Source organism: Heloderma suspectum, chromosome 4 (genome assembly GCF_057233095.1).
Source record: "Heloderma suspectum isolate Gila_16-S chromosome 4, 16-S_ref, whole genome shotgun sequence".
In the NCBI taxonomy this organism is placed as follows: domain Eukaryota; kingdom Metazoa; phylum Chordata; class Lepidosauria; order Squamata; family Helodermatidae; genus Heloderma; species Heloderma suspectum.
Window position 1 is genome coordinate 162,747,951 of NC_139461.1, and position 18,155 is coordinate 162,766,105.

Consider the following 18,155-nt stretch of genomic DNA (forward strand, 5'->3'; position numbering starts at 1 on the left):
CCTCGCTGGGAATGCACAGCAGGAGGGCGTCCTGGCAGGTCGGAAGGCCAGCACGCTGCTCTGCCGACCTGCCGCTCTGCTGACCTGCTGCCTTGTTCAGAACGCTGCAGGCCAAAAATGGACCCAAAGCAGTGCAGGCAGGGAAGGCGACACGCCCCACAGCCCATGGTCACTGCCTTTGCCATCATGACCGCACCCCCAACAACCCCCCACAGCCGCCCACAGCCACCAACACATAGCAGTTCATTCGCACTAGGGGAGAAATACACAGGGAGCTCATGGCGCTCCATTTGAGCATATTTGGAAAAATACCAATTTTTTTCTGTCTGAAAAAATCATGGGATAGGTGGGCGGAAGTGGTGGGATAGCGACTGGACGATAACGACTTCATGTAATGGACTCGCACAGTTCAGTGAGTGGCCAAGCACTCATTACACCCATTACAAATGGGCACCCATTACAAATGTCAAGCATTCTGTAGGTGGATGCCAAAATGCACTCACCGTTTGAGGCTATTTGTGAGATATTTAGGGGAAATCCCTATTTCTCTGCTCTTTCCCACTTTTTAACCTGAGGTATAGGCTTTGTACGGTCTTCAGAACACTAGAGATCTTTTTATATTTAAAAGTACCTAAATCAAATGTATTTATTTATTAATTAAAATGGGTGTCAAAAGTGGTGATGAGCTTTTGAGACCGAGACTATGGTACCAAACATGTTTTATGACTGAAAGAATCAGGGTATCGGTTGTCCAGGTATGAGACGGCTGCTCTTTCCCACTGCATCCTTGAGTAGCCACCCAGCAGAGTTGTTCTGTGTGGTTCAGGGTCTTTTAACATCCGCTCCAGTAAACGGAATGTTTGAGCCCACGGACACCTGCTGGGATACAATTGCAAGGCACTTTGGGGGTGAAATCGCCTGTCTGTGTGCTGCCTTCAATGCACAGTTGATGCAAGTCCAGATGCGGAGTCCACTGCTCCATCTGGTCCAGTTCTACGTGATCGGTTTCAGCTTTTGAGACGCAATGATGTGAAGAAAACACTTCCGCCATGCACCCAGCTACTTGTATTCTTGTCCCACGCCCTTCATGGCTAATTTGAACTAGCTGGAGGAGCCTGACTGGGCGAGTCCAGAGTGTGGCTGGTGCGTCACTCTGGGGGAGCGATGGGTGCCTGGAGTCTTGAGGAGCAGGGACTCCATCACCTCTCTCACGACATCAACACTGGACCCAGAGGCTCCTAATAACGGTCTCTCCAGTCTGGGTTTGGGGCCTGGATCAGCTTTGGTCGCCCTGACAGATTATCATTATTGGGGGAGGGTGGGAGGCGGACCCTGTGGATCCCCAGCAGCGTCTGACATTGTTTGCCACAGTCTCCTCCTGGACCAGGCCTGGGAGTTGGGGGCATGGTGTTGCAGTGCTTCTGCTCCTACCTCCAGGATCGTGTCCAGAGGGTAGCATTGGGTGACCGTACTTCAGGCCCATGGCAGTCAAGCTGGCGGACTCTCAGGGTTCCATTCTGTCCCTGATGCTAATCAACATCTATATGAAGCCGCTGGGGGTGGTCACCAGGATGTTTGGAGTAGAGTGTCATACTTCCGCTGATGATCCTTGCCTTCAAGTCTCTGTACTGCCTGAGCCAGGAGGGGCTGTTTAGGCCCTGGACCAGTGTCTGGATGCAGCAGTGGGCTGGATGGGGGCCAATAAGCTGAGGCTGAATCCTGACAAGACGGAGGTACTGTGGATAGATGGTTCCCATGTCTGGGAATTAGGGACTTTGCCTTTTCTGGATGGGGTTGCACTCTCTCTGAAGGAGCAGGTGCAGAGCTTGTGGGGCTCCTAGATCCATCATTGTCTACGGAGGCCCAAGTGGCCTTTTTCCAACATTGGCTAGTACACCAGCTGCAGCAATTCCTGGACAGGGAGAGCCTGGCAACAGTGATCCATGCACAGCTAACCTCAAACCTGGACTTTTGCAACACACTTTATGCAGGGCTGCCTGGAGGCTGCAGCTAGTGCGAAATGCTGCGGCTAGACTGCTGAGTGGGACAGCCTGCCAGGAACATATTGCACCAGTTCTGAAAGCATTGCACTGCCTGCCCATAAGCTACCAGGCCAGCTCCAAGGTGCTTATGCTGACATTTAATGCCCGCCATGGCTTAGGACCCAGGTACATGATGAAGTGTGTTCTCTGTTACATGCCTGCCTGAGTAGTAACATCGAGTGGGGATTCATCCTTGACGGTGTCACGTTTGTCTGGAGTTTGATATGCAGCAACCCGAAAGAGAGCATTCTCAAGACTGTGGACCCCCCCCCCCCAATATATGACTGGCACCGAGTCTTGCAAGCTTTTGGCGACCTATTTGTTTACCCAGGCTTTTTGATTAAATTTTCCTCTCCTTTCTTTTGCTGCATACTGTTCTCCCCTGTTTGATTAAGTTTTTTGTTAATGTTGTATGATTTTACTGTGTTTTATTGCTTGCATCCCACTTTGGGATTATTTTATAATGAAAAACGGGCAAGAAAGTTCTGAAATGAATGAATAACTGTGAAGCCCTTACTTCTAGGCAACTGAAACTGTGTAATAGAGCCATCCATCAGGAAGTCAGATTGTGAAGTAAGGTCCTATTCTGGTTGGCAGAAAAGGATGGCCTCCAGAAAACTAAGGGCCAGGATGGCCAGCTTTAGTAATCTGTCATTTCCAGAGACTCCAGTAACAATTGGAAATCAAGGTAGCTGATCTATATCAATCCTTTTTCTGCTACAGACCCAATGGGAGCCTGTAGAGAACAAAACTGTGTTACCATTGACCACAGTATTTCAATTTCACATTCTATGAGTATTTCATAGAATCAGAGTTCGGAGGACCTTGAACATCATTTAGTCAGAGCTGCTGTTCAATACAGGATCTGCAATGTAGGAAGCAACTACAGCATCCCTGACAGATAGCTGCCCTGCGTTTAAATGCCTCTAGTGGAGGAGAGACCACAGCTGCCCAGGTGATCTGTTCCGCTGCTGAACAGCTCTTTCCATTAAGGAGTTCCTTCTAATGTTTAACTGAAATCCACTTCTCTGCTTTTCCATCTCCATGGTTCTAGTTCTACTTTCTGGAGCAACAGAGAAAAAGTCTGAATGCTGTATCCATTCAGATTGTACCCTCCCTGATCCCAGTGACTAAGAGGCATTGTTAGAAAATAAAAAATGGTGAGTGGCTGCAGCCCAGAGTGTCCTTTTGAAGTGTGCCCGGTAGCCCAGAAAAAAAGGGCAAGCTGGGGAGTGATAGGGAGTGTCTTGGGGGGCTAGAGGGAGTCAGCGAGTGGGGAGGGTATTTTGCCTGTGCCAGGTGTGTGTGAGAGAAAGAGCTCATTTGTTTGTTTCTTTTGGCATGTTGTGCATTTTGCCTGGCGCGCTCGGGGTTTGTGGGTGTGCTATGGGTGGATGTTTTGCCTGTTTTGGGGTGCGTGTGTGTGTTTCTCTTAGCATTACTGGTTGGCCTTCTGTGAAATGAGTATTTTCTTGTGCTTTGTGGGGACAAATATACAATTTGGGATTTGGGGCTCAAACCCCACCTCTGCCTTGCGCTCAGTTTCTTGGCCAAGTTACTTGTCTCTGAGCCTCAGGAGATGGTCTTCGGTGGAACTTGTGTTGGAGCTGTGGGTTCAAAGGCGTAGTTTTGTGTTTTGGAACTCACACTCCACTTTGGTCTTATACTTAGTTTCTTGGACAAGTTACTTTTCTTTTAGTTTCACCAGTTTGCCTTCTGGGAAATGGGTATTTTATGACAAGCCATGCCCATCATGACAGTCATTTTGTGAATGGCCAACCCCCATGGCAGCCATTTTGTGAGAATGCTCATGACACTCAAAATTCCAAAAGTGCCCACTGACCCCAAAGGGTTGGGGACCCCTGCTATAGTCCATGTTTTCTACAGCTGCATCAGCCACTTTTGCAGTTGTTTTGACACTTGCACCTAAATGTGTTAAGAAGCTCTGGAGGCGCTGATAGTGGTTCTATGTCTGTTGTTACAGGGCATGGTTTGTTTCCTGAAATTACCCATCCACAGTCTTCAACACCCGAACCATCAGGATCTGTATTTGTTAGCGCACACATGAACTGTGGTACTTGGCAGCTGCTGTGGTTGGAGGAAGTGTGCAAACTTGTACAGATTGTGTATTTTCTGAAACTCTCACAAAAGTGTGTGTAGTGCAGTGTGTCCAGGCTCTCAATTGCCTTTTCACCAGCTTTGAAGATTTGTTTTTGTTGCTTGCTCCTTGAAGTATGCTTTACTTCTTAGTTTCTGCAAAGGCACATCTTTCTGCACACCAAACAAACAAGAGGTCCTGTCACAGCCACCAATTTCATGTGTGGATGGCAGGTACAGTGTAGTTTCATAGCCAAGTTTTCCCTTTAATCATTTAATGGTCCATACCTTTGGGTGCTTCTTGAAATTTTGATTTCCCTCTGAAGTGAAATGAAGATTAAAACTGTCAGGATTTGTAGTGTAGCATAAGAGGACTAGGAGATCTGTACCCTGATAACAGCCTTGCATGTTTTAGCACAAATTACTGTTGTGACAATTAGGAGGTCTGCATTACCTCTGCATGTTTAATTAACATACATCTGACAGGTGGAATTAAATGTAGCCCCTCTATGCCATGGCAGTCTTTGAAAGGGTGAACAGAACAACCATCCAGAAAGCACCAAGACCCCTCCTGTAAATCTTCCATCATTTCACTACCTACTATAGCCCACAGTGCTTCAGCAGGTATGGCTTCTTTGCCTCCCAGGAGTCCAGACTCGTAATGGGTGAGTCCAGATGCATTCACATAGACTGGATACATGTGTGTTCCGGTCACAACAAAGAGGTAAAATTTATCGATACCCTAAATGACTGTGCCCTAGGAGACTTACAAGACCGACCAGAGGGGAAGGACCCTGGACATAATCCTAAAGTAGGGGTGGGGAACCTCTGGCCTATAGGCCAGCTCCAGCCCATGGAAGTCCTCCACTGGGCATGCAAGCTTCTTCCAAAGGCCTCGGCCCTTCTCATTCCAGCTCTGTGCAGGAAACCCCCACTCTTTTATCTGATCACTGTACACAGATAAGACCTGGGATTTCCCACGAAAGACAGCTTTTCTTCAGCACAATGCAGGGAATCTCCACTCTTATCTCCCATCAGTGATCAGAGACAGCAGCAGTTTAAAGGGATTTAAGCTTTAAAAATCCTCTTGGGTATTTCAAGTTTAAATAATTTCAAATGTTAGAATTGAGCCATACTTTGCATACCTGAAAGCTGCTCCTGAGCCTTACTCTTGAGTAGACATGCATAGAATTCAGCTGTGGCTTGTATGCTTAATGGGAAAATGTCCAAATTGGTATGAATTGCATCTGGCCCTGCCCACTTGGCTTTGGCTGTGCCCTTGCTGGGCTTGGCCTGTGTCCTTAGCCCTGCTCACTGCTGGAATGTGAGCCCCAAGACCCTTCCCACGTGGAAATTCAGCCCCTAGGCCAAAAAAGGTCCACCACCCCTGTCCCAATTGGTGCCAAGAACCTAGTGCAAGATGTGAGTGTTGTTGAACCAAATGGAAGCCGTGATCATAGTGATGTCAAGCTTAATTTACATGTAAGTAAAGTCACATTTGTCTTCAAAAGAGGAAACTTGAAATTTCTTTACAATGAGAGAATTGATCAAAAGGAAGTTGAAAAGGAAAGCCACGAGTGCTCTCCAGAATACTTGGGGGTTACTCAAAACCACAATAATAGAAGCTCATTTAGAATATATACAGCAGGTCAGGAGGTACATGAAAGTGATTAGAGATAAAAAGGCTTCTTTCAGAAAATGGAAGTCTTGCCCAAATGAGGAGAACAAAAAGGATGAATTTGCACAAAGGAAATGCAAGCTGACAATAAGAGATGCAAAAAGGGTTTTGAGGAGCATATCACTAATAACATTAGGATCAACAATACAATGTTATTTAAATCAGAATAATTAAGAGGGCAGTCCTATGGTCCCTTGGGTGAGCGTCCCAGGGACCATAGAATGGCTTGGGAAACCCCTCCGAGGTTGGAGACAGCCGGTGCAGAAAGAACTGTGCTGGCTGCCTCTCTGAGTTTGGAAAGTCAACCTCAGAGAGGGGGAAAAGGGGCATTCTGGAGGGCAGTGAGGGGAGGAGACCGGAGAGTCCAGGATAGGATTTATCCTCAGCCTCCTCCAGTTTGGGGGGTTCCAAGCAGTGAGGGTGCAGTCCATAGAACTACGCCCTAAATCTTTTAAATTAGAAGCAGGGAAGTGGCTAGGGAGTAAGGGAGGTGGCTGGCTGTTGGATGAGATTTCAGGGATTAGACCTGATAGACAGAGTGCCTGAGGAACTATGGACGGAGGTCCGTAACATTGTTCAGGAGGCAGCAGCGAAATCCGTCCCAAAGAAAAAGAAATGCAAGAAAGCCAAGTGGCTGTCTGATGAGGCTTTACAAGTAGCTCACGAAAGAAGGGAAGCGAAAAGCAAGGGAGAAAGGGGAAGATATACCCAACTGAATGCAGAGTTCCAGAGAATAGCAAGGAGAGACAAGAAGGCCTTCTTAAATGAACAATGCAAAGAAATCGAGGAAAACAACAGAATGGGAAAGACTAGAGATCTCTTCAAGAAAATTGGAGATCTCAAGGAACGTTTTGTGCAAAGACGGGCATGATAAAGGACAAAGAAGGCAGGGACCTAACAGAAGCAGATGAGATTAAGAAGAGGTGGCAAGAATACACGGAAGAACTATACAGGAAAGATCTGAATGTCCCTGATAGCCATGATAGTGCGGTCACTGAACTTGAGCCGGACATCCTCGAGAGTGAAGTCAAGTGGGCCTTAGGAAGCATTAGTAACAACAAAGCTAGCGGAGATGACAGTATTCCAGCCGAGCTATTTAAAATCCTAAAAGATGATGCTGTTAAAGTGCTGCATTCAATATGCCAACAAATCTGGAACACTCAACAGTGGCCACAAGACTGGAAAAGGTCAGTTTACATTCCAATTCCAAAGAAGGGCAACGCCAAAGAGTGTTCAAACTACCGCACCATTGCACTCATTTCACATGCCAGCAAGGTGATGCTCAAAATCCTACAAGCTAGGCTTCAGCAGTATGCGAACCGAGAACTACCGGAAGTACAAGCTGGGTTTAGAAGAGGCAGAGGAACTAGAGATTGAATCGCCAACATTCGCTGCATCATGGAGAAAGCAAGAGAATTCCAGAAAAACGTCTATTTCTGCTTCATTGACTACGCTAAAGCCTTTGATTGTGTGGATCACAACAAACTGTGGCAAATTCTTAAAGTGATGGGAGTACCAGACCACCTTACCTGTCTCCTGAGAAACCTGTACGAGGGTCAAGAAGCAACAGTAAGAACCAGAGATGGAACAACCGATTGGTTCAAAATTGGGAAAGGAGTACGACAAGGCTGTATATTGTCGCCCTGCTTATTTAACTTATATGCAGAGTACATCATGAGAAACGCCGGGTTGGATGAATCAGAGGTCGGAATTAAGATTGCCGGGAGAATTATCAACAACCTCCGATATGCAGACGATACCACCCTAATGGCAGAAAGCGAAGAGGATCTCAAGAGCCTCTTGTTGAGGGTGAAAGAGGAGAGTGCAAAAGCTGGTTTGAAACTCAACATTAAAAAAACTAAGATCATGGCATCTGGCCCTATCACTTCCTGGCATATAGAAGGGGAAGAAATGGAAGCAGTGACAGATTTTACTTTCTTGGGCTCCAAGATCACTGCAGATGGTGACTGTAGCCATGAAATTAAAAGACGCTTGCTCCTTGGGAGGAAAGCTATGGCAAACCTAGACAGCATAGTAAGAAGCAGAGACATCACCTTGCCGACAAAGGTCCGCCTAATCAAAGCTATGGTTTTCCCAGTAGTAATGTATGGCTGTGAGAGCTGGACTATAAGGAAGGCTGAGCGCCGAAGAATTGATGCTTTCGAACTGTGGTGCTGGAGAAGACTCTTACGAGTCCCCTGGACTGCAAGGAGGTCAAATCAGTCCATCCTAAAGGAAATCAACCCTGAGTGCTCATTGGAAGGACAGATAATGAAGCTGAAGCTCCAATATTTTGGCCACCTAATGCGAAGAGAAAACTCCCTGGAAAAGACCCTGATGCTGGGAAAGACTGAAGGCAAAAGGAGAAGGGGACGGCAGAGGATGAGATGGCTAGATAGCATCATGGATGCAATGAATATGAACTTGAGCACGCTCCGGGAAAGAGCGCAGGACAGGAAGGCCTGGCGTGCTATGGTCCATGGGGTCACGAAGAGTCGGACACGACTGAACGACTGAACAACAACAACAACAACAAAAAAGAGGATAAGGATATTGCAGAGAAGATAAATGAATTCTTTGTGTCTGTCCACTGCAGGAGATGTAGGGCAGATACCCATGCCTGAGCTGATATTTTGAGGAAGGGAGGCTGAGGAACTGAGGCAAATAGTGGTGAAAAGAGATGACGTTTTAGACCTTATTGAAAAATTGAAACAAATTACTGGTATCCATCCAGAAGTTCTTTAAACACTCAAATGTGAAATTGCTGATCTTTTAACAAAAATATGTAACATGTCCCTAAGATTGGCCTCTGTACCAGAGGACTGGAGAATGGCCAATGTATTGCCAATTTTTTAAACAGGGATCCTGGGGGGATCCAGAAAATTACAAACCAGTTAGCTTAACATCTGTCCTGGATACATTGGTGGAAAGTGTTATTAAACCTACAATGATCAAGCATGTAGAAGGGAAAGTCCTGCTGCAAAAGGATCAACATGTCTTCTGCAAAGGTAAGTCCTGCCTCATTAACCTAGGGTACTTGGAGACAAAGCTTTTATGGCGCCATCACCCTGCCTCATTCATCAGAGTTTATGAGGAGTCCAGACATTGTTGTCTTCTGCTCATGGCCCTCCTTTGTTGACTTGCTGCTTCTTCCATATTTTTCCTTAATGAAGAAAATCCATTCAGGAGAAAAAGGCAAAACAGCTGCACAGTGCCTTCTGACTGCAAGGTGCTCAGAGCCGTCTGTCTGGAAGCACCCCTAGTCATGGGATAAGACAGATGTTGGACTGCAACTCCCATCATCCCTCAATGTTGGCTGTGCTAGCTAGGGCTGAAGGGAATTCTGTCAAATTTTAAGAGTGGGGTTATGTTGTGATGTGCACAATAATGTTGCATTCACACATGCCATATCTGTAGCACTCACAACAAACACTGGGTAAGAATATGAAAGCCATCTCAAGGTGTGGTGGTTCTTTATGTATGGTCTGCATCAAGCCAGATCATGCAAAAAACTTAATGGCTACAAGAGTTTCCATAGCAGGTCCAGTTTCAGTCAAGGTTATTGTCCATGGTGCAGTAGTTGCTGATATGCAATAGAACCAACTGCTGCCACATCCTCTGTGGCAAGGGTGCAGAACATTTTCTGGGTAGGGGCCAAATTACCCACCCAGGCACCTGATGATGTCAGTCTGATATCATCAGCCTGCCCATTTTGCCTTTCTCTGTGCTGGGCGAGGGATGGAGAACAGGACTCAGCAGGTGCTCAGAGGAGCTGCCACTCATCCCAGCCCCGGTTTTGTTGTTGGCTTCATGTAGGATATGCTGAGTGAAGCTGCTTGGCCAGTGCTGGGAAGAGTGGCTGCTGCTCCCAGCACTTGCAGAGTCCCCCTCTGCATGCATCCCTGCTGTTACCTCCAGTCTCCAATGAGAGATAACAGCAAGGATTCCTCCAGGAGGCAGGGCTTGAAAGCCACGCCCTGCTCTCTGGAGGAACCCGAGGAAGCTCCATGGGCTCGATGTGGAACCTCCGCCAGCCTGATTAGGCCCGTGAGCTAAAAGAGTTCCACATCCCTGCTTTGTGGTAACATGTGCTTGTGGCACTGCTTTACAACGCCTGACCCCTGGCTTATGCCCATTATGCTGCATTTATGCCCATTCCAGGGAAAATATTTCCATCCAGTCTGCCATGAACTTGGTGTACTGAATTGGAGTATTTCTGGGAATATCCATACTTTAATACACTTCTACACAATGACCTGGTGGGCACAACACGATAAATCATGGTGGGTTGTTTCAGGGTAGCTTGTCATGATGTCTGGACCCAGAGCCGTTTTTCATTGTGGGTTGTTTTCATGAACAAGCCATCTTGAGAATTCATAGCTTGTTGGGCTCTTCAGGGTGACTTGTCATGACATCTGAACCTGGCAGGGCGACTTAATCATGGGTTGTTGGGAATAGCTAAAAAACCTCTGCTGCTCCTTGTGACCTTGCTAGTGCTGCTGCCATCTTCTTTCATCCTTTGTCAGTGCCCTCTGCCCTGTGCTCCTAAAAATCGAGAAGAAATGACACTGGAGAATGTCCTGAATGCATTCGCAACCTTTTTTTAATTACTTTTTTTTCCAGTGTTGCACAAGTGTGCATATTCAAAAGTCTGTTGCTATGCAGTCTGAGTAATTTCCCCCTCTGCTTTACTGCTCTGCCTTGAAATTTGCATATATTTACCGATCCCCATCACTGCTCTGTCTTGAACTTTGCGTATCTTCACCTGTCACTGCTCTGTAACCCATATATATATCTGACAGCTAGCAACGAAAATCAGTGGAGGCAAGTGACAAGCACAAAAGGAGGGGGGAGCTGAAAGTGGCTGGTGGCTGCAGGAGAAGGAGTTTTTCAGGCAGGTGTAATTACTTCGGTAGCTCATGAAGCAGCCTTTTTTTTAAGTGTTGGCTGGCAAGCACCAAAGTGGAGGATGAAATTGTCAAGGACATTGACAAGAGGGGGAATATCCTATACTGGGCTAAATAGCAGACAGATGGTCTTGCGCTCTTGAGCACTTGAGCGAACCCCCCCCCCCCATTATTTTTACAAATCCTTGCAAACACATTAAGGCCTCAGAAAATTATTTCCTTTTTACAATCTGATGGGGGAGGGGAGAGTTTCCTTCATGAGCTGGCAATCCCAGCAGACCAATCGCAGAGAGGGTGCTGACATCGGGAATGAAGAAACATTGAGTTCTCCTACGAAAGTGCCAGGAGTAGGTGGGAGGACTGAGGGGAAAACAACCTGTGGCAAGCTGCATGCACCCAATCGTCTGTCAGAAGTAACGTAGGTTATCCAGCGAAAAACAACCCACCATGGTTTATCTTGAGGTTGGCATAGCATGATGCAAACTTGCCCAATGTCTTGCTTGGGCTACTAACCAAATGGGAATAATATTATACCACGTTGAAGATACTTATATTTTGAAGAAAACCCATCACTTTTAAATTGACTTAATGAAATGGAATAGCATTGTTATTTCCACATATGTGCAAGTTTTATGACAAAGGTCATAAATAATTATGATTCTCCAAACATGCCTGTTGTTCTGGTATATGGGGGAAGGACCCCAGCTCAGTGGTAGAGCCCATGCTTTCCATGCAAAAGGCCCCACGTTCAGTCCTGGTATTTCCAGGTAGGGCTGTGAAAGCCTCCTGACTGAGAGTCAATGCCACTTTGTGTAAATACTGAGTTTGATGGACCAGTAGTCTGACATGATATGAGGTAGCTTCCTATATGCCATCTGAACACATTTTTGTTATACATATCTCTACATTACATATTCTTTGTCACTGGGAAGCTAAGATTATTGTAGGTGAAAAGAAACAGATGCATCTTGTTTCACATTATAATAGCAGTCATCTTTAAAATCAGCAGTTTGGAAATGTTCCCTCAAATATATTTTTCTAGAGTTTTGATATGAGCAATGTATTACTTATACAAGTTAAATAAAACAGATTTGGGAATTTTTTTGCAGGTTCACTGGATTACTGGTGTTCTGTGGCTTGCAGGAAATAGTTGCACTAAATGACTGCAACCAACTTCTATGAAACTTCCCTTGCAACAGGCTCCTCATTGTGTGAGATGCACCTTTTTCCATCCTGTATGCGCTACCTGAGTCTGCACTCTGCAGTTCCACCTTGGGCTTGTGGATACTTTTCCTAACATGCTATTTTTTTCCATTTCTGTTTCAGAGCCCAGGTCCACAGACAGACTGGATCTACATCAAGCCCAGCAGTGAGTTAGCATTGTTTATTTCTTGCTTATCGTTTCAAATATGCGTTCTGCCCTATCCCAAAGGCTTGAGGTGCATTGTATTTGGTTTAAAACAACCCTCCCTTCCTAATGCACACCTGTCCCTTACCACTAACCAGGCTACATAAGGGAGAGGAAAATCCCACCCCTCCTCCCTGGCACAGTATATCCTCTTCCGTCCCTTTTCCTATCCCCCTTCCTTCTAGTGAATCCAGGTAGGAGAAGAGACATATGGTGTTTGCCAAGAAGAGAAGAACCCTCTTCCCACTGGCATACTGAAATGTATTGATTCCCTCCCACCTTCTTCCAGTGACGGAGGTAGGAGATTGAAACTGGGTTGTGACAGCCTGAGAAGAAACCCTCCTCTCCTTGGTATACTCGGGGGGGGGGGGGGAGGCAGATCTTCACGACAACGGAATGAGAAACATGTTGGAGTATTACCTGGATTTTCATGGAATCAGTGTTGGTCTGTCAGGGACACACAAAGCAAGATAAGCCAAGTGTTGTTGTTGTTCAGTCATTCAGTCATGTCCGACTCTTCATGACCCCATGTACCATAGCACGCCAGGCCTTCCTGTCCTGCGCTCTCTCCTGGAGCGTGCTCAAGTCCATATTCATTGCATCAGTGATGCTATCTAGCCATCTCATCCTCTGCCATCCCCTTCTCCTTTTGCCTTCAACCTTTCCCAGCATCAGGGTCTTTTCCAGAGAGTTTTCTCTTCACATTAGGTGGCCAAATATTTGAGCTTCAGCTTCAGTATCTGTCCTTCCAATGAGCACTCAGGGTTGATTTCCTTTAGTATGGACTGGTTTGACCTCCTTGCAGTCCAGGGGACTCGTAAGAGTCTTCTCCAGCACCACAGTTCGAAAGCATCAATTCTTCGGCGCTCAGCCTTCCTTATTATAGTCCAGCTCTCACAGCCATACGTTACTACTGGGAAAACCATAGCTTTGATTAGACGGACCTTTGTCGGCAAGGTGATGTCTCTGCTTCTTACTATGCTGTCTAGGTTTGCCATAGCTTTCCTCCCAAGGAGCAAGCGTCTTTTAATTTCATGGCTACAGTCACCGTCTGCGGTGATCTTGGAGCCCAAGAAAGTAAAATCTGTCACTGCTTCCATTTCTTCCCCTTCCATATGCCAGGAAGTGATGGGGCCAGATGCCATGATCTTAGTTTTTTTTAATGTTGAGTTTCAAACCAGCTTTTGCACTCTCCTCTTTCACCCTCAACAAGAGGCTCTTTAGATCCTCTTCACTTTCTGCCATTAGGGTGGTATCATCTGCATATCTGAGGTTGTTGATAATTCTCCTGGCAATCTTAATTCCGACCTGTGATTCATCCAACCCGGCGTTTCTCATGATGTACTCTGCATATAAGTTAAATAAGCAGGGCGACAATATGCAGCCTTGTCGTACTCCTTTCCCAATTTTGAACCAATCAGTTGTTCCATGTCTGGTTCTTACTGTTGCTTCTTGAGCCTCGTACAGGTTTCTCAGGAGACAGGTAAGGTGGTCTGGTACCCCCATCTCTTTCAGAATTTGCCACAGTTTGTTGTGATCCACACAATCAAAGGCTTTAGCGTAGTCAATGAAACAGAAATAGACGTTTTTCTGGAATTCTCTTGCTTTCTCCATGATGCAGCGAAAGTTGGCGATTTGATATCTAGTTCCTCTGCCTCTTCGAAACCCAGCTTGTACTTCTGGTAGTTCTCGGTTCGCATACTGCTGAAGCCTAGCTTGTAGGATTTTGAGCATAACCTTGCTGGCATGTGAAATGAGCGCAATTGTACGGTAGTTTGAACACTCTTTGGCATTGCCCTTCTTTGGAATTGGAATATAAACTGACCTTTTCCAGTCTTGTGGCCACTGTTGAGTGCAGCACTTTCACAGCATGATCTTTTAGGATTTTAAATAGCTCAGCTGGAATACTGTCATCTCCGCTAGCTTTGTTGTTAGTAATGCTTCCTAAGGCCCACTTGACTTCACTCTCTAGGATGTCCGGCTCAAGTTCAGTGACCACACTGTCATGGCTATCAGGGACATTCAGATCTTTCCTGTATAGTTCTTCCGTGTATTCTTTCCACCTCTTCTTAATCTGATCTGCTTCTGTTAGGTCCCTGCCTTCTTTGTCCTTTATCATGCCCGTCTTTGCACAAAACGTTCCCTTGAGATCTCTGATTTTCTTGAAGAGATCTCTAGTCTTTCCCATTCTGTTGTTTTCCTCGATTTCTTTGCATTGTTCATTTAAGAAGGCCTTCTTGTCTCTCCTTGCTATTCTCTGGAACTCTGCATTCAGTTGGCTATATCTTCCCCTTTCTCCCTTGCTCTTCGCTTCCCTTCTTTCCTCAGCTACTTGTAAAGCCTCATTAGACAGCCACTTTGCTTTCTTGCATTTCTTTCTTTCTTGCATTTCCCCTTCATGGATCACTGCCTTGTTGTGGCGAAGGGGCTTGCATAACTCAGTGAAGCCATAAGCTATGCCGTGCAGGGCCACCCAAGACGGACAGGTCATGGCAGAGAGTTCTGACAAAATGTGGTCCACTGGAGAAGGAAATGGCAACCCACTCCAGTATTCTTGCCAAGAAAACCCCATGGAACGTATCACAAGCCAAGTGTAGTGTACCTTTAAAATCTGGTTATCAGTTCTTGAAAGGAACATACTTCCCTGTGGGGTGGGGGAGTAGAATTGAATGTCATCCAACTGGCAGGGGCTGTTCAATCAATGAGAGAGGCTTGTTTCCCGCCCCTGTCCAGGCTCCCCCCTGCTACTACATTATTATGAATGGAGAGCAACTAATTTTCCCCATGTATGCAGATTTCCCTGAAGAAACCAAAATCCCCAATTCTCCAGTGCAGCATCTGAAGGTTCCTGAGAGCTCCTCCCCACACCAATTTCACTGCATCCCAGCAATCTGCTGCAGAGTTATTGCTCCCACCCCATTTTTCCCCATGTGTGCACTTCTGCCTATTGCTTCCAACCTTCCTTTTCTCCTTCTCCCTGCAAGATAAAGCGGAGAAGGGACTTTACATAACAAACAACAGAGAAACTACAGAACATCAAAGAAGCACAAGTGAAAGAACACTTTAGGGAGAGTTACTAAAGTTAGCCTTTAACCCTTTCACTGCAGGGAAGCAAGATTTATTTCTTACTTCTGAGTAAATATCCGCAGAAGGGGGGATATGTTAAAGATTAAAAGCAGGCTAGCTAAGGTGAATGAGTGTCCCCACTACTACAATAATATGAGAGGTTGCTGCTGTGCCCCTGGGGATTTTCTCAATGGGAAAAATTACTTCCACTGGGGAAACAAGAGGGAATGGGGCATCCCACCCCGTTGACCATGTCACTGCCAGGTCACAGAGGCACGCCCAGGATTTAATGCAGAAGACATGGCACACTGTGGTGAAACTGCCAGGGAGCCGCTTTCATTAAAAAAGTTGGAATAAAAGGAATTTCAGAAAATGCGGCTTTTCAAGGGGAAAACAGCTGGTTGGTAGCAGATTGGTGATGATGTCATCTGTCATGAAGGAACTCAAACTGTTCTAACTTCACACTGTGAAGTAGTTGCTTCCTAAGGCAATGAATCAGAGCCTTGATTGTGCTTAATTGCACTTAAAGAATTGGGCTTTAAAATGTGCTCTTTCAGTTGCAGGGGGATCTCTGTAAATTCTGATGTGGGTATTCAGGGGCCAAGCCTCATTGACCACAATGGGAGTTATTCTGAGTAGACACCAACTGGTTTGTGCAGGGACAGGAAACACACAGGAAACATCCCTTGACCGAGGTTAGGGTGAAAGGCACAGCCCTGGGCAGGGCTAGCATAGCCGAGCTCAATGCGGGGTTTGGGGCACACAGGTTGGGGTACACCGCAGGGAGAACCCGACTTGAGGAAAAGAAAAGGACTTTGAGCAGTCTCGGGAAATCTGGTTTTTCCCTGATAAGCTCCGGGGTGGCTGCTGGAGGGCTACAACGTCATCCCTAAGGATCACAACATGCAGCCAGCTCAGAGTAAATCACTGGTGGAGACGCCCCCCTGGTTTCTCCCCCTCTCCCCTTTTATTCTGATACTTGGGCAAACCCAAGGGGCAGAGCCAGGGCCAGGGCAGGTGTCAGGGTTGGCAGCCCAGAAAGCAGGAGCAAAGCTGCCCTTCCTGGCACTGGCAGATGTTATGGGCTGAGTCTCTGTTCCTGTTCCGAGGTGCTTCCTGGCGAGGGGCTCCAAACACTACCAGTGAAAAGACATTTTGTAACTAATCCACCTTTTCCTCCTTAATGGGGTTTTTGAGGAAATACAAAAGATGGAAGAAGCCGTGGGAAAACACAGGAGGGTTATGAATGGAATCATCTCGACAACACCCCCCCCCCCCCCGGTAAAATTCTGTGAATGAGGAAAGGTATTTGCACAATATAAGCCTTGTCCAGAAGTATTGCTAGAGCAAGACTGCATGGATTGGGAGCAGGTGTGTAAGCTAGCCCTGCATTTGCCTCTGCCAACTCACCATGCTTCTCTGTTCCCACCCACCTAGCCTGCCTCAGCTTCACAGACCCTGTGGGGGTGGCTGTGGGGGAAAATCAGACATGCACTCTGCAGTCTCTTGCGCATGTGAAATGGGGATCCAGGCGAACCTGAACAAACTGGTTCCTTAGCACACATCTATGGCTTATGTTCTTTGTGGGTCTGTGCAGTGTGAGAAGAGAATGCTGACTTTGATTGAAAAAATAAGTAAATCTTTTTACTCAAGACATTCTGGCAAATGGCCAAGTGGTAAAAAAAAAAAAAATGATAGCAGGCCTGGGTTTTTCTGGATCCACTGGCAACTGTAGATGAGGATAGCAAGGCTTGATTTGTCACCTCTACACCCTCCGTGCCCCATTAACTACAGGGGGGCGGGGTTTCACATGAGTTGAGGGGGTCATGAAGTTACACCAGCTAGCCTCGTCCTCTACCACCTGCACACCTGGTGGCTGTGTCAAGAGAACCCACAGCATGGAGCAGCCCTGTGTAGGCATGCCAGTTTGTGTATCTGGCAACTGCACCCCCCCCCATCACACATGCCTTCAAAGTGTGAGGGTATTCAACTGAACTCCACCCCACCCCGCTTACCAGCCACAGTCATATGCACAAACAGAAAACTCTGAGTGACAAGTTATGCTTCATACTGTTACTCATGTGAACCCCACTTCCAAATGGTGAGAAGGCCAGGGCTTCCAGTGCTTACCCAGTATTCAGTTTCTTTAGAGGGTTATCACTGTAGGCTACGTTGTTTCTGTGTTATCAGGTTTATTTACACATATATCCTGGCTGGGCATAAGATGCGGGTTCACAGCATTAACATTCCAACGGTTTCCTGTTCCCCACCAGATGTGTGTGAGAACCCATAGTGCCCAAGAACTTTGTGCAGAGGGCAAAGTCAGCTTCCCGCTTTCTTTTTCAGATCCAGTTCCAGCATAGGCTGACTTCCTGCTCCATACACATACCTCACTTGCCTCCCTCCGTTTGTCTCAGCAGGGGAGAAAGATGAGTCATCTCCACTCATCACCTATGCTTTCTTGGGCCATCCTAACTTCCCTTGAAACACATCGCCAGAATTTTACCAGCTATCACTGTCCTTTAACTAAGCGGTGTTGCCTCAAGCCACCCACACTGGTAGCTCTACTTATAGAGCCAAGGATTGCATAGTAGGAAGGAATCTTGAATCTCTTTGCAATCATAGGCCCTGGGCTGTAAGAGACCCCTGAAAGATCATTCAGACCAACCCCCAACCCATAACAATACAAACGCTTCAGGTCGATCCCCTTGTTTCTTCACTTTTCTCATAGATTTTCTCAGTGGACCAGTTTGCACGATCACTGCAGCCTACCCTGCCATTTTGAATATTCACCCCCTGGGGGGGTTGCCATGGTTTGTCATGTCATCCAGACGCAAGTGGCAGGGATTGTTGAGGGTTAAACAACCCTAAAATAACCCTACAACAGCACATGGGTTATTTGAGAGTTGTTTAATTCTCAAACAAGCCCTGCTGCCTGGGTTCAGACGACATGACAA

The 18,155-nt window shown here is 46.5% G+C and overlaps 1 protein-coding gene across 1 annotated transcript in view; it reads left to right on the forward strand.

Moving 5' to 3' along the window:
• Positions 1 to 18,155, forward strand: part of LOC146347641 (uncharacterized) — a gene marked incomplete at its 5' end in the record, with an annotated part of 39,218 nt that overhangs the window by 17,229 nt on the left and 3,834 nt on the right. Inside the window, one exon of the mRNA XM_084851600.1 lies at positions 12,051 to 12,093. Within this exon, the coding sequence (XP_084707726.1) occupies positions 12,051 to 12,093 (43 nt within the window). The remainder of the gene's footprint in view (positions 1 to 12,050; positions 12,094 to 18,155) is intronic.